Here is a 24539-nt window from a genome sequence, read left to right on the forward strand (position 1 = left end):
AGCTTGTAGTTAGAAAAGTACCTGGAATGTTTCTCAAATGAAGGAAGGAAAAAAGCACTAAGTCAGGCTCTGACTTGAAGCTGTACCAGGCTTTTTTCATGGAACTCTCATAATAAACCCGGGGGAAATAATGTTCACTTTCTCATTGCCTGGATGCCGAACACTAAGAATAAGAATGTGATGTTCCCAAGCTCAGATAGCCAATAGAAGACCCTGCCCGTCTCCGAGCCTCGTTACGTTAGGACAGAGACTTCAAAGTCTGTCCTCTGAGGCTTGGTTTCAGGCTCATAGCTGTGCAACTTTGGATAAGTTACTTCACCTCTCTAAACCTCAAACCTCAATCAACCCCATCAGACGTGAATGAAGCAGCCCCTAGGTCACTGTGGTTTGTGATGCTGCAAACAGATTGGGTATGGAAGTGGTAACAAAAATCAATGATCATCAACTGTTGCTACTAGGTGGCCAAGCAGAGATTTGCGTGTGTCTAGTTTGGGTAGTGGGTCTTGGATAATACACTGTACTGCCTTAAGGACTTTCTGATCTAACCCTCTCACTCTGCACTAGGAAGCTGCAAGAATTTTTCTCCTCTTTCAGCACACTACCCGCGAAGCGCCCCCCCCCCCCCACCGGAAACACACATTCTTTCTTCCTGCACACCTCACTCTCTTCTCGCCCACATCTGCCCATCTGCCGCAAGGCTAAGGAAGTGCTACGTGCTGCACTGGGTGTGAGAGACAGAAAAAGCAGCCTCCCCGCACAGTCTCAGCTCTCCAGAGCCTGGCAGCTTCCCAGCCTGCAAGGTGTTAGATCCCCACACCCCCTACAAATCTCCTGCTGGGAGCCCCAAGTTAGAAGCAGCTTGAAGGCTGCCAGCCTACTTCCGGTTTCTTCCCTTATCTCCCTGTGGAAACTGGAATCAGATAGTCTGTGTCTGTGGTGAAGCTAGGACAGCTCCAGGCTTTCATGCAGTCTCTGGAGGACTTAGAGCCCCCAGTCCCACGCAGGGGAGGCTGGATGGTTTATTCCTGCCTCAGAACTGTCCCCAAAGGAAGTCAGGCTTCCAAAGCAGATGCAGAGCCTGGGCCCTTCATCATGTTGTTCCCTCTCCCTCTGAAGGGGAGGGAATATTTGGCTCCAGGAGGAGGAACAACTTCCAACCAACCAAAGACAAAGAGGCTACTTTCTGGAAGTGTGCTTGGAGAGTGGACACTGGGCAGAAAGGAAGAGAAGGAACCCCACTCCCTCCCGTATTAGGAGCTTCCTCAGCTCCCTTCCCACTTTAGCCTCTCCTCTGGAATTGGCTGATCTGGGTGCAGAGACAAGCTAATACACCTCTCTGTCCAGAACAGAACAGTGAACATAGCCAGAGTCCCTGCCAAGGAAGTGCCCCTGGCCAACCAGGCAGGTGGTCCTGTGGTAAAGGACCAGAGCAGGATCAGGGCCCAGAAGACATGCTCAGGTTCCCTAATTATGTCTTACTGTGCACAAGCATGCTCGTGTGTATGTGTGTGTGTGTCTGTGTGTCTGTGTGTGTGTGTGTTTGTGTGTGAGTGTGTGAGTGTATGTGTGTATCCAGACCATCTCCAAGACTTCCAAACCCTGGACTCACCCCTGTTCTTGCCCACTGCTACAGCTCAACATGGATGGGATAGGCAGACAGACCTGCTTCTGGTTCACACAAATGAAAAGAAGTCTTCCTTAATATCCAAACTATTAAGAGAGCTGGAAGGGTTCCCATAGCACACCTCAGCATTCATGAAAGCTCACCATCTCCAGCACTGGGTGTGGGCAATGAGTGTCAAGAGAGACACAGCACACCTCTGAGAAGTGATTTCATTTTGTCTTTAGTTAATCTTCCATCTTGGGGGGGGGGGACTTGGAGAAACTGCCCAGACAGTGAGACACTGGTGTGTCTTTTCTCTTTCAAAGATAACTCAAGAAGTAGGCCTCAGTCCATGAAAACAGCTTGGGTTTGAACCCTAGGCGAGTTCAGTATTGTCTGAGCTAGTGTGTCTCATTTGCAGGTCAGACAACAGTAATACCTGTCATCGTGGCTTGTCTTATTTTCTCGTTTGAGTAAATCTGATCCTTCCTTCCTTCCTTCCTTCCTTCCTTCCTTCCTTCCTTTTTCTTTTTTGAGATAGGGTCTTGAGTAATCCATGCTGGTGTTGAATTTGCTAGCTGAGGTTGAGGCTGACCTTGAACTTCTGATTCTTCTCTCTCCACCTGTCTCAGGAGAGTGTTCCCCAGGTACATCTCAATGACTAGTTTATGTGCTGCTTGGGATCAAACCTAGGTCCACTTGGGCCGGTGCTTCACCAATTGAGCTCTGACTCCAGCCTGGTTTTCAACACAGTAACTGGTTCCTAAAACTGCTCTGTAAATGGCAATCATTTTACTCTTTCTATTGAGTACTTTCTGGATCAGAGATGCTATCTTAGCATCAGATTCCCAGGGAGAGCCAGGTTCTGCCCTGTAGTCCAGATCATGAGAGCCACGTGGTAACACTGGCTAGAACCCTGCGGACACACAGCTGGCAGAGCTGAGGCCTGATGGTGGCATGTTAACCTGCCAGTGCACTTGGCCAGGGTCAGAAAAGAAGCCTAAACCTTGTGTGTGACTCCAGGCATGATACCATCACCGTTTAGGTCCTCAGCCAGACTCTCGGATCCATGACTTCTGCTGCCCCCGTTCTACGGGGATAGTTCAGAGAGGAGATGGAGGACAGGCTTTGGTACCAAGTTCCCTGGTTCATATCTTGGCCCAGACACTTACAGATATGTGATAACACCCCCTCGACTCCATCCTGTCCCTGATTTGGAAGCATTAGCATCCTTATCTATAAAATAGCTCTGATGAGGGTTGCAGTGAGTCTGTGCATGAAGGTGTCTAGAACAATGCCTTGTTCACAGGAAGTGCCGGGCGAAGGCTTTGCTTTGATGGGGACTCTTGTCTTCATCAAGATCACTAGGGGTCCCTGAGCATCGTTCCAAGCTGTGATTTGGCCTGAAACCCCACTCAGCCTGGCCTTTGTAAAGACTGCTGATTGAATTATATTTTTTGTACTTAATAGTACAATTGGGCGAGAGCAGGGACGATGTCATTTTCACCTCTTTATAAGTATCAAGCTGGTGCCCAGTGAATTGTTAATCAAATGGATGGCCATACCAAATAATTCAACAGCTCCCTTCCCAATCAAAGCATTTCAGAGTCCCTTCTTCCTAGACCACATGTGTCATGCCTTCCATTAAAATGACTGTTTAACATCAAAAATACGTACCCCTCTGAGGCAGGAGACATTTCCTCCCCAAGCTGCCTGAATCCTTTCACATTAAGTCACCTTTCCAATCCAGCCAAAAAGATAGGAACTGGAGGAGGGTAGAAAAGGAAACCAGACTGACTGGATCCAGCCCCCATCACTCTCCTCTGCATCCTACCCAATTCCTCCCCCAATCCACTTCTTTTTGCATGTGTTAAAATATCACAATGAAGTCCAGGGTTTCATACAATTAATAGACACTAATTAAAAAAAAAAAAAAAAAAAAAAAAAAAAACATTGAGGACTCTGTGTCTTGCCCTGGCATCAGTTTGACTGACTTTTGTTGGTCTGTCTTTAATTCTCTGTCTTCCTCCTCGTTGGTTCCCTTCAACTAATATTTTTGTTGTTCTTCATTCAAATACTGTATTTATAATTCTTGGATGTTCACTTTGTTCTTTTATTTTTCTAGCTCTCACCTGACATTTCTCATGTTAGTCCCTAAGAGATCTATTTTTCCTTTAGATCATTTAATGTAATTTATTTAAAAGTTACTCAAAGTTCTGGTCTGAAAGTTCTACTATTTGATCATCTAGAAACTATGGGTTTTTTGTTTGTTTGTTTTTTTTTTTTTTTTTTTGCTAATTGTTCTCTTTACTGCAGTTCTTTCTTTTTCCCTTTCCAACAGAAAGCAGCTCATTGCTTCTTCTGACTAGAAATGTACTCTCCTCTCTTAGGCCAGTGAGATAAAAACTGGTCAGTTTGGTTCAGTCAGATCAGAAATAGCAACTGGCACATTCTAGTTAGAACTGGGACATTCTGAGGTTCTTACAACTCTACCACAAATGACTCGAAACCCAAGCACCAGGAGCCCTCTACAATCTCTGTTTGACTTTTCGAGTCCTCCTCCTTCTGACTTCCGCCACTTCCCAGTCTACAAGACTAAGACACTGCACTGGGCTGAGCTCCCAAGTCCAGTTGAAGAGTGGGAGGAGTGTGAATATGAGCAAAGAGGTCCAGACGATGATGGGGACACCCACTGAAACAGTCTGCCTGAGCTAATGGGAGCTCACCAACTCCAGCCGGACAGGGAAGAAACCAGCGTAGGACCAAACTAGTCCCTCTGAATGTGGGTGACAGTTGTATGGCTGGGGCAGACTGAGGGGCCACTGGCAGTAACAGCAGGATTTATCCCTACTGCATGTACTGGCTTTTGGGGACCCTATTCTTTTTGGATGGATACCTTGCTCAGCCTGGATATAGTAGGGAGAGCCTTGGACCTTCCCCCAAAGCAATGTATGTGCCTTATCCTCTCTGAAGAGTGGATGGAGGATAGGGGTGGGGTATGTGGAGGGAATGGGAGGAAGGAAGGGAGTGGGAACTGGGATTAATAAGTAAAATGAAAAAAATAGTTTGTTTTCTTTTTTTGGAAAAAAAAGATAAAATATAAAAAAAAGACACTGATTTTCTGAGGCTGTGAGGCCCGAGACTGCAGGTTTATGAATCTGTGATGGCACCCCTGTAATGACACCCCTGTAGAGATCTGCTGTCTAAACCTTACCCTGATCAATTAACAAATCTTCATTTCAGAAAATACTACGTGGAGATTGTTTTCGCTTTAGGTTTCTGCACAACAAGCTGGCTCATAGGATTTCCAAAAGCCTTATTTCTGCTTTTTCTCTGACAGACAGTCTTCTTCGTTGGTACCCTGCCTTCTACCTGCTTCAGCAGCCAACCCCAGGAACCAAGCATCCTTGAACCTTGTTCATCTGGGAAAGAAACTGAAGCCCTGCTTCTGGAGACTAAAGTCTTTTAGGTTCTATATTCACAGATATCTAGTGGTCTTTAAGAAAATTCTGATTGCATTCTGCTAACCTAGTTATTCGTTACTGTTGGAGAAGGGGTCTTTCATGCCTTTTTGTAGATGGAAAAGCGAGCTGCATTCTCGGCGCCCGGCCACCCGCATGGCTAGCTTTACACCCAAAATAATTACACGGAAACTGTATTCTTTTAAACACTGCTTGGCCCATTAGCTCTAGCCTCTTACTGGCTAATTCTCACATCTTGATTAACCCATTTCTAATAATCTGTGTAGCGCCACGAGATGGTGGCTTACCGGGAAAGATCTTAACCTGCGTCCATCTTGGAGAGGAAAGCTATAGCGTCTGCCTCACTTCCCTTCTTCCCAGCATTCAGTTCTATCTACTCCACCTACCTCATTTTCTGTCCTATCAAAGGGCCAAGGCAGTTTCTTTACTTAACCAATGATATCAATACAAAACAGAAGACCCACCTACATCACCTTCTCCTCCTCCCTAGACACTGAGCTTCAGCCCAGTCATGGGCAGCTGTCTGCAGCCATCCAAACATTAACTACCTGGTGTCAGGAAACTTCTAAGACAGGAAACATGAAGTGCTATTTACCACAGAACACATACCCTGGCAGGACTACATCCTCCTTTTTTTTCCTCTCAAAATTTCTTTTGCAATATACTTCTTTTATATTAATGTCTGCCCAACATACATACACACATACGTACATGTGTGCGCTCACAAACAAACAAGAAAAAATAAATAAATAAACCTAAGTTCTTGGCTTTGGGTTAATAATAAGAATAGTATTGTTCTGGTATTATTTCTAGTACTATGATAAATTACCCTGTTGAAAAGCAACTTACGACAGAACAGGTTGTATTCATCACATCAGGAAAGTCACAGTGGCAGAAATTTGGGGCAGCTATTCGCTTTCGTAGGCAAGAGCAGAGAAAAGGGATGCTTGCATGCACATTTGCTTACTCCATAGCTCTCTCCTCTCTTATACTGCTCAAGACCCACTGCCTAGGGAATGGTGCCGTCTGCAGTGGGCTGGGTTTCCTGCACCACTTGCCAGTTCCCTATAGGCCAACCTTATCTAGACAGTTTCTTGTTAAGACTTGGTCCCTAAGTGAATCTAGGTAGAAACGCACCAGCACACACATTAATTATTTATTGAGTAGTTACTATTTCTCAGAATAAGGAACTTATAGACAGCACTTGATTTAATTCTCACAAGAATTAATAAATACAGACAGACATGCATGCACACATACATACATACACACATACAAACAATCTCTAAAGACCAAGGACCACTGCTGTCTCTATTCATAAAAAAGAAACTGTGATTAGCAAATTTGTCGTCCAGGTTCCGACTGCTGACCACTACATGGCACCACGGCACCCTCCTCATAGTAGACCTAGTTGCTCTTTCCCTAGAGAAGTCAGGACTTGCCACAGAAAGCTGTGACAAGACGATCCTGTTTTCAATGAGTGATCTCCATTTTTCCATCTCTGTCCCCAGTCCCCACACCACCCTTCCATCTTCCTCTAATCTTTCCCCTCTCAAATTTTCTCTTAGTCATTTCTGGATATAACCTTGCACAAATCATTTCACATTTCCTAGCCCTCAAACATTTGGGGGCATGACTCACATATAGTTCTTCTGCTCCTCTGCCTCTGTCCAAAACATAAGAAGATAAACGAATTAGTGGGCCATAATCTCTCCCCATAAATCCTCTCATCTTGGTTGGTTTCCTAACCTTCTTATATACCCAATATCCTTCAGAGGTTGAATTGTTGGGATCACTGTGATATTGGCCTCAAGGGTGACATCCTCAAGATTCCAGGCCCTCTTGCTGTCCATATGTATGGGTGAGCAAGAAGCAGCCTGAAGGTCAAGTTAAATAAATACCATTCTAAGATGAAACTAGATACCTATTTCTCATCCTGTATAAAAGTCAACTCCAAATGGATCTAAGATCTCAATATAAGACCTGAAACTCTGAACCTATTAAGGAAAGTAGGGAAATAATGCAAGATAAGGAACAGTGAAAGACTTCCTAAATAACAGTTAAGTCACTCAGGAAATAATGACAACATTTGACAAAGAGGACTTTGTGAAATTAAAAACATTCCTGCACAGAAAAAAAATTGTTAATCAACTAGGAAAAAAAGTCTACAAAAATGGCAGGAAATCTTCACTAGCTATATGTCCAAGAGAGGATTAATACCGAGAATATACAAAGAACTAAAAAACTAAACAATAAGAAATCAAACAACCCAATCAATCAATAAGTGTACTAATGAAATGGACAGTTTTCAGAAGATAATCACAAATAGTCAATAAACACATGAAAAATGTTCAAGTTTATTGACTATAAGAGAAACATAATTTGAAGCTACATTAGGATTCCATAGCGCCAGTTACAATGGCGATCATTAAGAAAATGAATCACAAGTACTGTCAAGGATGTAGACAAAAGGGAAGCCTTATGCACTGCTGGAAGGAAAATGGCCAGTTACTATGACGTTTTCTCAAAAAGACTAAAGCTAGAACCACGTGATCCAGCTATCACTCCTGGGCATTCACCTGAAGGACTCCAGGCCAACACAGCGGAACAGAAACACAAGGACATCGACACTTATTGCAGCATTGTTCAGTGTCTAAAATATGGAACCAATGTAGGTATCCAACAGCATGGGAGCGGATAAAGAAATGTGCCCTATATACATGTGGAAATTTTCAGCCTTAGAGAAGAACAAAGTTGTCATTTGCAAAAAGGAAAATTATTCAGATGGAAGGAGATGAACATATTAAGCAAATTATCCCAGTCTTACAAAGACAAATATCATGTTCTGGCTCTAAAATGTGGTCCCTAAATTTTATATAAATATATGAAAATCACGTGTGTGTACATGATATGAAAGTTGAAGAGAAAGGGGACTGATAAGAGGTGAGGGATTAGAAAAGGGGGTGGGGCTATGGAAAGAATATGTTCAGTGTACGATTCATATTGTGGAAATTGTCCTTAGGTAACATAATACCATGAACAATGAATATATGCCATGAAAATTAAATTTAAAGAAAGAACAAAACATCCCATCTCCACACACACACAAATAAATAAAACATTCCAGCCCAGAAGCCAGTCCTGGAGGCCAGCAGGTAGTTCTACCCAAGAAGCTAACTTTCCTGTCTAAGAAACTTTGAAGACAGCCTTCCTCTTAGCTTTAGATACGAGCACTTCAACCAGCCAGCACTTAGTGACAACCCTGAGTACCCCTCCCCTTGACAGGAACCCAGAGGCACAGAAAAATGACCATTTCAGGACCCAGAGGAGAAGTACAAGAGAACCTGAAATACTTATGAGGACTGAAAAGGGGAGGGAGGGTGCTCAGAACCAATGAGCAGAGATGGTGTAAAGGATCTTCGGTGGCCAGATTTGAGGCTCAGAAAGAAACGTTAGTTAGACATCACGAAGTACAGCTGTCTCTCCAGCACACGGAAAGACGACACGGGAAGACAGAGACTTCCAGGCCATCCTGGGCTACATCCTGAGACCCTGTCCAAAAAGAAATGAAGGAAGGAAAGGTTGTATTAGCGTTATAAGACACAAAACGCTCAAGTTTATAAGTACAGAAAAAGAGAAGCCATGTCACACACTGAGAAATGATCACTGCTGAATCTAGACAGACAATACAAACAAAGAGTTTTTCAACTCAGTAGACTTGAAATTATTCTAACAGTTGAGAGATAGAACAAAGAAACATCTTTCCTTTAGTAATACAGCACCCTGGCTCTTAGCATGAATAGTTTGAGAACACCAAACGGTCTTTCTTGAGCAGGAAGGTGAAAATGAGTAACTCTCTTGGCCCTGGAATCAAGCATTCTCCTAGAAACTAGAATCTGACTGTAGCAATGGACCAAGTTTTAAGACAGGAGGCAGGTTAATATTATCATCCATATGAACTATTAACAAATCAAGGTACTATTCCGTCTCTCCAGTGCCAATAGCTCTAATGCTTTAATAGAACCCGGAGTCTTTCAGTGTTGACCGGCCTTTCCCCTTTCTTGCTAAGGGGGTACTCTCAGAGGGAAATTGCCGGAGCCCTCCAAATGGTACCCTGCAGGAAAGAAGCTGGCTTCAAGATAGATCAAAAGGATTGTTTGGGCGCCATCTACTGGCAAAATTCTGGTACTGTCTTGTAGCTCCCGCACTGTGCCTCAGCCAGGACAGGATCACTCAAGTCTCCAGTCGCCTCATCACAGATGGCAGCTTAATGCCCAGCTGCAGACAGGCATTCAACAAACAAACATAGGGATCATTTCTTCCCTTGGATTTGTTTAGAATGTATGCAGTGACAGAATGTAGTGTAGGTGATAAGAATCTACTAACATAAAGGCGATGTCTTCTTGGGGTTGACCTTTTCCTACAGATGGAATTTACCCTCCTTGGGGGCTCACTGTATTCTGTGATGGCCAGCCCAGGATATAACAAACACCATGTGTGTGCTTGCATCTGTGGTCACATACATTGTGTGTGGAACGAAGCTTTCAAAACAGGCAGAACGCAATCACGCCGTCCCATGTGTCCAAGACAGAATCAGATGTAGAGAGGAATCTGGGCCTTAGTCTGCTTGTTTACTTCACAGAATAAACTGTTTTCCTTGTTTCTTTTCCCTCTTTATTGTTGTTTTTACCTCCCTTTGCTGATCTGCAGCTCTACAACAGAAGAAATCATATCTGTTTGCTGGTCGTCCTATGTCCAGCAGCCGGGGTGCATTCTTTTGAATGAATCTGCAAACTGATGAATAACACCAAAAGCTTCCTACTTGACCTAGTGAGATCACTGTCTATCCTGAGTCAGCTCTGTTGTCCTTCAGAGTGCCTGGCTCCTGGAGTGTTACCATCAGCAACCTAACCAATCAGACTCTGCAGCCAGCTCTCACATCTGCAACCCAACCAACCACTCATGCTGAGACTCAACCCAAGACCCAACTAACAGAGACTTTAGGAAAGGCAGTGCGTGGGCTATCTCTGGGTACCCACTCTCCTGTAACTATGCCTTATCGATCTCCTGAATGCAAATATCCTTTCCCTCTGCTCTACCCCATACATGAGCAATCACATGGGTAAGTGGAATGCATGTCCCCTTGGCATCAAGAGCACGTGCCTACTGGCTGATTTGTAACTTAGCCATGTGGCTTATTTTTTGCTGGCAGGATGTTAGTGAATCGCTGTGAGCAGAAGTCTTAAGTGTGTCGCTGTGCCCAAACGGAGTTCTGAATGACTTCTGCCTTCTGCTTGAGGCTGCAACCAAAGCTCTATCCAGGCCAGCACTGAGGGTTTCATTGTCACCACCCCAAAAACATTCACTTAGAAATCCTGTTCTCAGCCTGACACCTCTACCGTCTATGATGCTCCATGGCTTTACTGCCATAGACCAGATTTTCTAGTTCAGCAGTTCTCAACCTGAGGGAGGTGACCCCTTTGGGGGATGAATGATTCTTTCACCTAAGACCATCGAAAAACACAGATACTTACAATACGATTCATAATAGTAGCAAGATTACAGTTATGAAGTAGTAACCAAGGGGGTCATCACAATACAAGGAACTGTATTAAAGGGTCATGGCATTAGAAAAGCTGAGAACCACTGTTGTAGCTCATGACTGTCCCCAGTCCCCCTTCTGCCTCCACCAGTCTCTATCTACTTCATGTCCTTTCCAATCTGAGGCCATTTCTTCTCCCGTGCGGCAGGATAGGATCTCCCAGCCACCCTAACTGACCATGTCACCTTCGTAGCAACTTCATCTGCCGCTGTATCTCAGGATATTTGTGCAGGCCTTGCCGCATCACTCGTGGTCCCTTTCCTGCTTCCGAGGAGGCAGTTTTAAACATTGGAGACTCTCAAGCCCCAGCCTGACTCCACTCTACTCTCAGCAGAGGGCGCACTTCCTTACTTGCCCTGAAACAACAGACCTAATAGACAGGAATTCTCTACTAGAAGGTAGGAGACCAGTGTGCTGTGTGTGTGTGTGTGTGTGTGTGTGTGTGTGTGTGTGTGTGTGTGAGAGAGAGAGAGAGAGAGAGAGAGAGAGAGAGAGAGAGAGAGAGAGAGAGAGAGAGAGAGAGAGGCTGAAGAAAAAGAATATGTAGTTAGAGCCCAGCCTGAGCAATATAATACAGCAGGTCCCTATTGAAAGGTAGAGACCAGTTGTGCCTCAGTGCATGAGCACAGGTAAATGCTAACACCTGTATGGAATGGCTCACACACCCGGAGTACTTTGAGTTTCAGAAACCTATTACCCATACAGTCTCTTACTGCTGCGCAAGCTTCCACTGACCTCAAGCAGAGCGCCAGCTCACCAATACCCCCTGCTGCAGCTACTCAGAGTGGGAATCAAACTTGAGGCTGCTCACCAATCTTCTGACGTGTCAGTGCCAGTGAGTGGCACATTCAAGCCCTTCCTTCTCACGACTTGCTCTCATGACTAAACTAGAATTCCTAAATACGACCGTTGCCCATGGTGCTAACTCTGCTCCAATGGGCTCTCGATATGCTGCTGGAATTACCTGTCAGATGTCACTTTTCTGGTTATGTGGGTTAGTGTTTATCAGCTTGACACAATCAGAAGTCACTTGGGAAGAGGGAATGTCGGTTGAGGAACTGCCTCCATTGAACTGGCCTGTGGGCCTATCCGTGGGGAAAATTCTTGATTTCTTACTGATGCAAAAAAGCTCAGCCCATTGTGTATGGTAGGTGAGCTTGGGATGTAGAGGAAGGCAGCTGAGTACCCAGGGACAGCAAGCCAGTAAGCAGCATTCTTCCATGGTCACGCTTTAGTTCCTGCCTTGACTTCCCTCATGATGAATTGAAGCCCTTCCCCACTATCGCAAAGTAGATTTTGGTTATGGTGTTTTTCACAGCAACAGGAAGGAGATTAATATATCTATCAAACCGTCAATACACACCAAGAATCCTCCTCCAAACCATCAAAATCCGAGCTCTGGCACACGCAGATCTCTAGAGCCTGGCCTCACCTACCTTTCCAGTCTCTCCCCAGTACCATCACACTGACCCAGTCACACCTGACATCCCCTGCCTCAAGACACACCACAGTTTATACCCCGACCCTGGCATCCCCTGCCTGAAGATACACCACAGTTTATACCCCAACCCTCCCATTCCCTCTGCCTTTTGCAGCCCCTGAGTAAAGCCAGCACTCAACCATCGCCTGTCAGAAAAGCTCCCTACCTTTGCAGCAGACAGACGTCACTACACAGAGACATACCCAATCAGAATGCAGAATTGTCGGGCTCACTTCCAGCAGATAAATCTACAGAGCATTCCTACTCCTAAAGCTCAGGAACCTTATGGAAGAGGAGGCAAATGGCATCTCAGTGCACCTGAACTCCGCAGGGCCACACAAGATTGTAAAAGCCAAAGGATCAAGAGCTTGATCCAAAACTATGTCTCCCAGTAATGCCAGATGATACATCCACCAAGTCTCACCAACATGGCTGCTCAACTCTGAGCTAAACAAGGACAACACCAAGGAACACACCAAATGATAGAGAAAAGCTCACAAAGCCCCAACCATACACAAAGAGCTGTAGACAACTGAAGGAAGCTGGGCACGGGAGAGGCGGGTTCCCTGGGAAGAGTACACCAACTGATTGTCTAACGCCAAATGGTTGGCCCTGAGAACATACAAACAAGTAACATTATGCAGACTGAAGAGGAAAAATATAGACACAGATACATATCTGTATGCAAAAATAATTAGGTTTTTTTTTTTTTAAAAAAAAAAAAAAAGAGGCCACAGATTTGAAGAAGAACAGGGAGGGGTGTATGAGAGGTTTTGGAGAGAAAAAGGGGAAAGGAGAAATATTGTAATAGATAATATTTCAAAAAGATTCCTATATGACTTTTTATATCTGTAATAATTGTTCACTTAACTGTGTTCTCAGAACACTTAGTTTAACCCGAGTTCATACCTCATAGTATTCATATCTCATCCTTGGTGAGATAGCACCATGCCTGGTTTTTATACAGGTGCTAGAGATCCAACCCGAGTCCTAACGGTTACACGACAAGCACTTTCCTGTCTGAGCTCCTTTCCAGGATTTTTCCTAATTTGTTACTGAAAGTAGTTTAGTATTAGGACTTCTTGCTATCTTATTAAATAGAGGTATACGGAAAACATTCAGAATATCATGTGTATATGGCATTGGGCTTTCACTATCTCTAAGCAAAGCACTAAATTCCCTATGTGCATTTAATTCATTTAATCATCTCTATAAGGTAAGCAGCATTCTTCCCTATTTTAAAGAAAAGACAGCAACTGTCATCGAGGCTAAATGACATGCCCAAAGCCATATGGAGTTACAAGGCAGTCATTGCTTTAACCCAGGTCTGTGTCATTGTAGAGTTTGTATCCTGATCATTGTCCTCCCGCACTGTCTCATAGAACAGCTGCCAAGGTGAAGAGTGGGCTATATCCTACAGCTGACCTACCTGGAAAAAAATCTACACATCCCAAAATTCAATTTCCTAGAACCCAATTAAAGTGGCATAGAAGCTTCAGTAGAGACCAGCACCTTAAAATACACCCACCTTCTAGAACTGTTAGGTTCACACTAGACTACAAACAAACCCGGCTCCTGCCCTGGCTATGCTGGAGTCTCCAAGTACAACTGTTTGACCTCACATTGGGACCAGTGGTTGGGTCAACATCACTCCAAAACATCTTTGTAAACTGGGAATGTTGTTCATAGAACTGAAGCTGATCGTCCTAACTGCTTCTGATTCCGCTAAAAAGCAAACAAAGCCGAGCTGCTGAAATCACACAGCATGGGCATTGCTGTGGATGCAGGCTCTCAGAGGACCTCAAGGCCAGCCGTCCCGGGGCCAGCCAGGAGGCTTTTCCTGTTCTGAGAGGGGTGCTAGCTTTCTAGTCTACTTCCAAAGATCTCTGAAGCTCAGAGAAGAATAACAAAGACTAATCCTCCCAGATCAAGTACTTTCCAGAAATTCCCTTCCTGGGTAAAGTGGCTTGCTGGCAGTTTGCTGTGGTTTCAAGAATTTAATCCAGGAGTTGAGAAATTTATCAAAGGGATTCCGATTTTAAATGCACTACAGACAACAACAGCCTACTTTGCTGTCTCCTGACCAAAGCCATTTCTCAAGTTCTCCTGGCATGGACACCAGGTGTGTAGTATATGGAACAGTTTGGCTTCACTTGAGCAAAAGGCAAACTTGATAAGGAAGCTTCTGGAAACAACAATCCCAAATGCATGTCCACTATTCACCCTCCATAGATGAAAACACATCTTTGATTTGACAGTCCTACCCACAAAGCCCTCTGGCTACAAGCTTTCCAAACTCAGAGTCCACCAAGATAAACTTGGATTGTGTTGCAAGCTGGACCAGGCAATGGTGCAGTTGCCGAGTGTGTGCAGGGTGTCTACTTACGCATGCAGTCTCCTCCGTACCAGCCTGCTCTGCACTCCGCACAGTAGAACCCCTTCACGTAGAAGTCGTCCAGAGTTCCGCCCCACGAGCCATTCCGGCAGCTCTTGCAGTTTTCAAAGATGGTACAACCTGAAACATCCCATAATATTAGTCTATAGTCTACACATTTGCAGATTCTGAGGCTTCTCGGGAAGCAAACTCTCTCTCTCTCTCTCTCTCTCTCTCTCTCTCTCTCTCTCTCTCTCTCTCTCTCTCTCTCTCTCTCTCCCCTCCCCCATCTTCATAGCCCCATCTCTGCCTGGGGCATCTGAACTTGGAAAGATGCCAAAGATCTTAGGTGAACCTGCTCCTCCCAAGGAACATGAGAATTACTGGGTTTCAGGCAAAGAGTGTGGAAGGAAAGGGATTTGAGCATCTTCCTGATTAGCGGTTGTTGTTTTATAGAAAGAAATACAAAGCATCTTGTAGTGCAGGATGGAATCAGCTAGTGTGGTACTAGCTTTTGCTTCTTGCAAATTCATTTCATGTTTATCATATAATAGAAGATTCAGATGAACAAAAGAATTTATTTAAAGAAAAGAAAACAAGAACACCCAAAATGGTATCATCTAGAAAATTCTGTTAACACTCTTTCTTACACCTGGTGGCTGGGAATATAATCCAGGACTAAATTCAATCCCAAAACCCAGGTTAAAAAAAAATCTGGGTATGATGGTGTGAAGTTGTAACACAGTTTCGTGGAGGCGGAGACGTAGACAAGCAGATAGCTGGGGCTCACTGGCCAGCGCATCTAAACTATTTTGTAGTGATATTTTGTGCTCTAACAATTAAAGCTTACCTGGACAACAGAGCTCGCCACTAGCTAACCATGGAGGCCAGGCATTGGTGGCACACACCTATAATCCCAGTACTTGGGATTTCATGCCTTTGAGCCCAGTACTTGGGAGGCACACACCTTTAATCCCAGCACTAGGGACGAAGAAACAGGAAGTGCTCTAACTGGGCAGAAAGAGGACTATAAGGCAGGAGGAGACAGGAGCTCGCTCCCCTTTCAGGCTGATGAGTGGGTGAGGTAAGGAGGAGCTGTGGTTTGCTCCTTTGTCTCTCTGATCTTTCAGCATTTACCCCTCTATCTGACTCTGGGTTTTTATTGTTAAGACCAATTCGAATTCATGCTACACCATTTGGCAAGTTCCAGACCACTGAGAGACCATGTCTCAAAAACCAAGATGGGTCATATCTGAGGAATGACAGCCAATGTTGTCCTCTGGCCTTTGAACACATAAACATATACGTATGCGTGGGCATACATATACCCGAATACTTATGCACACACAAAATTAGGCTTCTTCTATATATTATGCATTTTTGTCTTAATAATTCATTTTTATTTACAAATGATAAATACCTTTCTATTAAATATTCATCTATGTCATGCACTTCTATAACAAAATTACAGAATGAAATCAGCCCCAATAACTAGCTACAGTCTTGCCCTAGAAAGGTCAGGCAGGCAGCCCCAACAGGCGAAGCACATTAGAGAGAGCTGAGTGTTGTTCAGATGTGGTTTGCCTCAAAAGCAAGGTCTCTTGAAGGGTTGAGGGGATGTGAGAAAAGGTAGAAATAATTCCTTCTATTTATCAAAACACAGACCTAAGCCCTGCCTTAATGCCCTTGCCCGTCAAAATGTGATTAAATGGTATCTACCTCTCAGAATTGTTTAAAAATACATTACCATGTGCAAAGTGTTTGACACATAATAGTAAGTACTTTCAGATTGTGAACTCTTATTATTCTGCTTTCCCATAATTTCATCTGACTTATCCTTATTATTGTACACTCCATACCTAATGTTACCTGATATTGCCATTCTCCTATTGCAGACTCAAGCAAAGGGATATATCTTGATCTGCATTAAATTCCCAGAACCCATTTTAGTGCTGAACAAAAATTATGTTTGAATAAATGAGTGAATGACTAGTGAACAGTTGGAGATGGCCAATGTTGGCTTGGGCTAATAACATGGTTCTTCACTTCGTGTGCGTGTGTGCGTGCATGCGTGCATGCATGCATGTGTGCGCGTGTGTGTGTGTGTGTGTATACATATGTGTGTATGTATGTGTATGTTTATGTGTGTATATGTGTATGGGTGTGTATGTGTGGGCGTGGGGGTGCTCTATATCAGTGGGACTCAGAGTCCTCTTGCCATTTCTTCCTGGCTTTTCTTTCTCTTTTACCAGAGAAGCCAAGTTGCTGATCTGATTAATGTGGTTGACCCATCCTCTGCCTCAAAACTGAGACCCAGGGGGCTCTCTAAACCTTCCACAGACCAAGCTCACTGGTATGTCACTGAGGAGACAAATGCACTCAGAACCTGTACTCAATGGCCCCGCTAACTCTGTTCCTTTAGCTACACCTTAGGTCCTTAGGTTCCAGCCACAAAACTCAGCCTGGAGATGAAGGTGAGCCAGGCTCTGCAAGAAACACACTAGGCTGCTCACGGGCTGACAAAGGAGCCTATTGCAGAGCTGCACAGCCCTGTGTCAACAAGCTATGGTAATTCACACAATGCAGTCATATGCAACTGAAGAAATGAACAGGATGGATCTTTCTGATGTGAAATATCTCCAGCATATATTGTTATAAATAAAATACTACAAGATAGTTTACAATGTTTATGCTATGTTGTCTTTTCTGTGGAATCAAGGAAGAGAAATAAAAGTATGTGCCTATTCCCTTGTGTTTTCAGATACAGAAAACAAATAACCTATCTAGATATCAGATAGGTGGCATAACACCAAAAAGGAAGCCACATCCATTGATTTTACGGTACAGCGTTTTGATTATACACATCTACCTGCGTGCACTCTAAAGTCAAGAGTGGCCATAAAGAATCATAATTGTATGAAATGGGATTATGGGTGGTACAGACAATGCTATTGTTATTTTTCACATTTATAGTATGAAATATTTTCACATTTATTATGAGGCAAATAAGGAATTATGTTAAAATTTATAGGAAATGACTTTTCATCATGAGAAAAAAAACAAGGAAGTAAATAGCCTTGTACTGTTATGTATGGACTTGAGCATTTGCGGCTTTCTATTAGTTCTTTAAAAAGAGTAGGTATAGGACAGATAATAGAGGGATCAGAGATAGAGAATAGAAGATAGATAAATAGATAGATAAATAGATAGATAAATAGATAGATAGATAGATAGATAGATAGATAGATAGATGATAGATAGATAGATAGATAGATAGATAGATAGATTTATAGATAGATTTATAGATAGATTTATAGATAGAGGGTAAATAGACAGACTGACCACACCTTTAATCCCAGTACTCAAGAGCTGAATTTTGTTTAAGAAGAGCCTGATCTACATAGAGTGATCCTCTCTTAAAAGCATTGGGGTCTGGGCACATAACACAATGGTAACATGCCAGGCACTCTGGGCATGATTCCCATCACTGCAAGTGTGTGTGTGTGTGTGCGTGTGTGTGCTCTAACAAATATCACACAAAGAAAGAAACTAAAAAAAAAATGATTACCTATTGTCTTGATTAGGGTTCCTATTGCTGTGAAGGGACACCATGACCACAGCAACTCTTATAGAGGAAAACATTTCACTGGGGCTGGCTTACAGTTTCAAAGATTTGGTTCATTATCATCATGGCAGGGAGTATTGTGGTGGGCAGAGAGATTTGACTGGATACTGGATACTGGAGAAGGACCTGCTACATCTTGATCCACAGGCCAACAGGAAGTAAACTGAGATACTGGGCATGACTTAAGCATATATAAGACCTCAAAACCTGCCACTGCAGTGACACACTTCTTCCAACAAGGTCACACCTCCCGGAAGTGCCATTCCCCGTGAGTTTATGGGGCCCAATTACATTAAAACTATCAGCAATGACAACCCAAAATTCAGAAATATCCACAGTACCAAGACTGTGCTCTTAGGATAAGAGTTTCTTGGAGGGCTGGAGAGATGGCTCAGAGGTTGGGAGCATTGCCTGTTCTTCTGAAGATCCTGAGTTCAATTCCCAGCAACCACATGGTGGCTCACAACCATCTGTAATGATATCTGGTGCAGAATACAGTATATTAAATAAATAAATAAATAAATAAATAAATAAATAAATAAATAAATAGTTTCTTGGAGAAATGACTGAATGCAGATCTGGGCTGGAATATATATAAAATCTGAAAGACTTGCTCATGGTAGAAACCCAAGAAGCTTCTAACGCCAGTGCCCATGTCTGAAAGACAAGGAGTAAAGAGTAAAGGAACTCTCAGTACCCTAAAAACAGGGTCATATGTATGCTAAAGATGGTAATGACAGGAGCTGATAGACTACAGATATAAACAAACTGCGGTTCCCAATGGCACATGCTGAGGTTTCTTGGACCCCAATGGTGGCTTCTCAGGGCTCGGAAAAGGAGTTTCAAAGCAGCCTTCTTCCTTTGCCTTGCCTGCCCTTCAGGGTAGCAGAGTGATTCCTGTGGGACAATCCTCCACTCTCCAGAGCCAGCGGCTCCTCCCAGGACCTCCGAAGGAGGGACTGCAGATCTTGCATGCTGCCTGTAGGTTGTACCTTTCTTGCCTATCACATGACTGACTGACTGACACCCACATCACCTTATAATAGCTGAGGTTACCCTGTGGTTACACAGTAAACACAGGTCTCCCTCAAACTACTCAAAATCCTGCAGACCATGGCTAGTGTCCCACAATAGAGGAATTTTGAGGCATTGTTCAGTCATTTCTCTACAGACCCCTCTTGCCAGCCAGGAAGTTGGGGTGGTTAAGTTGCCTTTCTGAAATCAAATTGCAGTGCTACCGAAGCTAGTCCTGCTTTGTTTTCAAAACCACCCTCTGTTTTTAAAAGAAGGGGAAGACAAAAATTCCAACAGCACAGTTTTGATCTTTCATTCCTTCGCCTTCAGAAAGATCACCGGACAGTCTCTGTGTCCCCTTCCTTCTGACCTGTCCTGGAGGTTCAAGGTAAGCCTCCTGGGTGGGGGGTGGAGTGGGAGTCAGAATGTAAGGCAGTAATGGTCCCTTGTTTTCCTGCTGGTAAATGCCCAGAGCCAGCCACAGTGAAAACACAGTGAGAGGCTCAGCCTCTGTCGTCCTTGCTTTCTGCTCTTCCCGCCCAATTCCACTCCCCCATGACTCTCAGACCTTTACCTAACTCTGTCCGGCAGCCTTCTGACCTTCATTGCAGTGCCATTAATTCCCTCGTGCCCTTCGCTCTGCCCTCCTTCAGATCTTTTCCCCATCTATAGCTAAAGAGAAATTGCTTTTAACCTTTCCCCAAAAGATCTCCAGCAGCCTGGATCACACTGCAGGGTGTTGGAAAAGGCTCTTTTTCATTCTGCTCCTGCTCTTCCTTTCAAATTGCTCTCCCTTAATATCTTCTTGCCTGTCTCTCTTTCCACACGTCTCCCAGCACAAACTTGCTTTCCTTGACAGAGTGAGCTCCTTGGAATTCTCAAAATCTCATGCTTCCTCCTGATGCAGGTCCCTTGCACATTCTGTCAACAGCTGAACCCTCCAGTCCCCTAGATCCTCTTGAGACTGCTGCTTCCATCTTCAGTATACACATCACATCACCTTGCTTAATAAGTCTTCATTGATCTTTCCTCTGCCTCATCCCATTCTCATCCCTGTTACCATGGTACCCTGTGCATCTCTACAGTCCTTACATAGAAACAACCATAGCTCCCTGTTCCCCACCTTCCCTATCAGGCTGTAAGCTCTGGCAATGTTGGGAATGTGTCTTTAAACAAAATGGCTAAAGAGATGGCTTAGTGTTTAAGAATGTATACTGCTTTTGCTGAGTTCAGTTCTGGTACCCATATCAAAGCTGCCTGTAACTCTGGTTCCAGTGGATATGGATAATACATCATCTTCTGACCTCTATGGGAATACACACACACACACACACACACACACACAGAAAAATAAAAATTTTAAATCTAAAAAACAAAACAACAACAAAATCATCTCAAATTGTCATCTCCATAACTGCCTAAGAGCTACTCGGTCTGCTTGCTAAGTGAACAGATGAGTGGACAAACTCTCAGATGTACAACTAGATTGCAGAAAAGAATACCAATTATATAGATAACAGATAGATAGATTCTCTTCCCTGCAGTCAGCCTTAGCTGAGCTGTGTCACTCTTAATAACCATTGCAGCACAGCCCTGGATGGATGGCTGCCTGCTAGAATCCAGACGTCCACTCTGTGCCTGTCCATGACCTCAGATAATGGGACGATACCTTGTGGTGTCCCATTGCACACTCACCTGGGTGAATCAAGCAGGAGTCGCATTCATTGTCCTCATTCCTGCAGCACGGGATGGTGTAACCCACCACTTCCTTCTTCCCTGGGCAGACGCACTCAATCTGGTCGTATTCACAGCACTCCCTACACATGATGTTCCACTCAGCTCCAGGGCAGGCTTCGTTAATCACTGTGTACTCTGCAAGGGAAAGCAAGCAGGTGAGGCTAGGGGCTAGCAGGCATGGGAAGACCCACAAACATTCTACCGTTAGGAGCAACCTTGCCCTACCAGAGTGTCATCTTGTCTGAATGAGAGGTACTGGTGTAACCTCTTACCAGGTCAGTGTGTCCCAAGTAAGGTGACCTACCCCAGGGGTATCCAAAGCCATTCCTTGGTATACATAAAACATTGGTTCTGTTTTTTATCTTATTTTTAATCTTTATAGAATCAAGCCTCAGGGGCTGTGGATGTAACCCACTTAGTAGAGTACCTGCCTAGCTAGTATGCATAAAGTCATGATCTTGATCCCCGGCACCACAAAAATGGGTGTGGTAGCTCATATCTGTAATCTCCAGTGTTTGGGATGTGGAGGCAGGAGCGTTATGAATTTTGAGCCATCTTTGATTTACACAGTGAGTTCTAGGCCAGCTTGAACTACAGGAGAACTTCTCTCAAATAAAATTTAAAAGTGTGCTTCAGCAAATACAGGTAGACAAGCAGTAAAATGTCTTTATAATCAATATACCAATACAGATTCTTTGTCTTTATAATCAATACGCCAATACAGATTCCTTAGGTTTTGAATTTGTTTTAGCTGTGTTAAAGACTAAAACCAAAGCACTCATTGCCAAACTGCGGTCCCTCCTGAGTCCTCACTTCTATTTTTCTTGAGATATATCTGGCTCCTGCTTATAGATGGCATGTGTTGCTCACTGCACAACACCAAGAGAGACCATTCTAGCACGGTTGCATAGGACAACCCGACAGTGGGACCCATCAGAAAAGCCCAGAGACCACTATCTAGAGGGGGCCATTCAAATACAAGACTAGTGGCCAAGCAGAAACTATGTCATTGCTTCCACATTTGACTCTACCGTGATGCGGCATACCATAGCCATAGTATCTTCAAATATAAAACCAACAGAGAAGACAACAAGTATCTTCATTAGAATGTTTGGGAGAATGTCAAGGCTGAATTCTTTAGCCCAACAACCAAGCATTCTTTCCCTGGACAAAAAATATTTGTTTGTGGGTTGGATATTTTTCCTTTCATTTTTTTTTCATTTCTTTTTATATATACCTTAAGTAAAAAAGAAAACCATCTGGCAAAATCTATAAGAGGGATCGGTTGGAAGCTGTACAGAGCAACCCAGGCTAAAATATAGACTTGCTAACTCGTATTTAGTCTTCTTATTTTTCTCCTTCCCCACTTTCCATTTCCAAAACTGTTGCATAAGATGATTAAAGCAGAAGTGGGTCAGGTATTTGAGGAAGAAAGTGTATCTGTCTGGGCAAGGTCCCATGGAGCTTTCCCTAGAAGCTGTCTGCAGGTTTCCCCAGCATGCATTCTGCCTAGCAGCCGCTATGGCTTCAAGACCTTTGAATCTCAGAGTTTAGCTCTCTGTTCTTTTCCTCCACATTTGAAAATTCCCGAGGTTATGTCTGGCTTAAACTTGTGCAAGTCTTGAACACAATGTCACATTCTCTGTAAACTTGTGTGCACTTGGCCTGTGGTGTCTGGGAAATGCTATTGTCTTAAAAGCACCCACTACCTCTGGTTCTTACAGTCTTTCCAACCCCTCTGACATGGATCCCTGTGTACTGAGTGAGGGGTGTGAGAAAGACATCCCATTCAGGGCTGAGCACTCCAAAGTCTCCCAGTCTCCGCCCTTTGTCCAATTATGGGTCTCTGTGTTAATCACCTACTACAAGGAAAAGCTTCTCTGATGAGGGTTGGAGAATGTACTGATCTATGTGTATAGCAAAACATCATTAGGAGGGTTTTTGGTGTAAAATAATTAGTATTTACATAATTTGTATATTCAGAATATAACTGCTTTTTTTAGAACAAGAACATTTACAGATGAAGGATATTGCTATTCTTTTGTCAAAAACTTCTTCTTCAAGTAAGAAGTTGGTCACTTTCATTTAGAATAATATCATGGTAAACAGAGGATATTAATATTTATATCTGTGCCTTCATTGTTTATGAGCGATTAGACTTTTGGACCATGATGGACTACTTGCTAAGATGTAAGTGATCTGGATGGAAAAAAAAATCAAGAAAAAGAGAGACCTTTAATCACATCTTGAAGATTTATAAAACAAATTCCTTACAACATATTTATATCATAGATCTTTCCACCTTCTAAGCTAAACACCCTGATTATGTTACTTTATCCCAATATTTGTTTTGAAGCTATAATAGTAGGACAATTTGTTGACTAATTTGATTCTCTGTAAAATGAATGTCCTGTATTCTTTATACAATAAATTATATCTTCCCATAAAATTAGTTTATTCCAGAATAATAAGAGACAGGGGTTAAAAACATAAATATTATACAGGGATAAATAATAGTTTACTCAGTCACAGTAATCTAACCCAAGTAACGTTAAGAATAAAAGTCTTTCCAGAGCATAAATTTTTTTTAAATTTACAAAAACAGCATTGAAATTGCAGTATGAATTACTCCCACGGTTTTGCGACATTACTCACATGAAATAGATGAAAACTTTTGAGAATTTTCTTCTAGTATATAGATCTTCCTTCATAACAAAGATGTTAAGCCATAAATTTGATTCTAAGCCACAGAATGGGAAATGCACTCACAGCAAGTTTCAGCGAATTAGCATCACTCTGAGGTTCACTGAGTCCTATCCTCTTTTGCTTAAGAACATGAAAACTGGCCACCATTTTATCAATGTACAAGATAAAAATTACCTAAATATAAAAATATTTTTCCAACTAAAATACACTCAAAATGGTGAAAGAGAGAAGTTCACAGCACTAAGTGCTTACATTAAAGAAAGCTCACGAGCATCTCTTTTGTCATTTTTAATTGTTTTTGTTGAGTTATATATTTTTCTCCACTCCCCTCCCTTCCTTTTCTCTCCCCTTCTACCCTCTTCCATGGTCCCCACACTCCCAATTTACTCAGGAGATCTTGCTTTTTCTATTTCCCATGTAGATTAGATCCATGTATATCTTTCTTATGATCCTCTTTGTTGTCTAGGTTCTCTGGGATTGTGAAATGTAGGTGGTTTTTCTTTGCTTTATGTCTAAAAGCTACTTATGAGTGAGTACATATTATATTTGTCTTTCTGGATCTGGGTTACCTCACTCAATATAATGTTTTCTAGATCCATCCATTTGCCTGCAAATTTCAAGATGTTATTTTTTCTGCTGTGTAGTACTCCGTTGTATAAATATACCACATTTTCCTTATCTATTCTTCAGTTGTGAGGCATTTAGGTTGTTTCCAGGTTCTGGCTATGACAAACAATGCTGATATGAACATAGTTGAGCACATGTCCTTGTGGTACAATTGAGCATACTTTGGATATATACACAAAAGTAGTATTGATGGGTCTTGAGGTAGGTTGTTTCTTAATTTTCTGAGAAACGGCCACACTGATATCCAAAGCAACTGTACCAGTTTGCACTCCCACCAGCAAGGGAGAAA

At 43.1% G+C, this 24539-nt stretch overlaps 1 protein-coding gene across 1 annotated transcript in view; it reads right to left on the reverse strand.

Annotated features, from left to right (window-relative positions):
* Pamr1 (peptidase domain containing associated with muscle regeneration 1) overlaps window positions 1-24539 on the reverse strand; it is an 88592-nt gene that overhangs the window by 39989 nt on the left and 24064 nt on the right. The window contains exons 2-3 of the mRNA XM_057780977.1: window positions 20876-21052; window positions 14554-14682 (exon numbers count right to left, since the gene is read on the reverse strand). Of these exons, the coding sequence (XP_057636960.1) occupies window positions 14554-14682; window positions 20876-21052 (306 nt within the window). The remainder of the gene's footprint in view (window positions 1-14553; window positions 14683-20875; window positions 21053-24539) is intronic.

The sequence above is a fragment of the Chionomys nivalis genome, chromosome 9 (assembly GCF_950005125.1).
Source record: "Chionomys nivalis chromosome 9, mChiNiv1.1, whole genome shotgun sequence".
Taxonomy (NCBI): Eukaryota; Metazoa; Chordata; class Mammalia; order Rodentia; family Cricetidae; genus Chionomys; species Chionomys nivalis.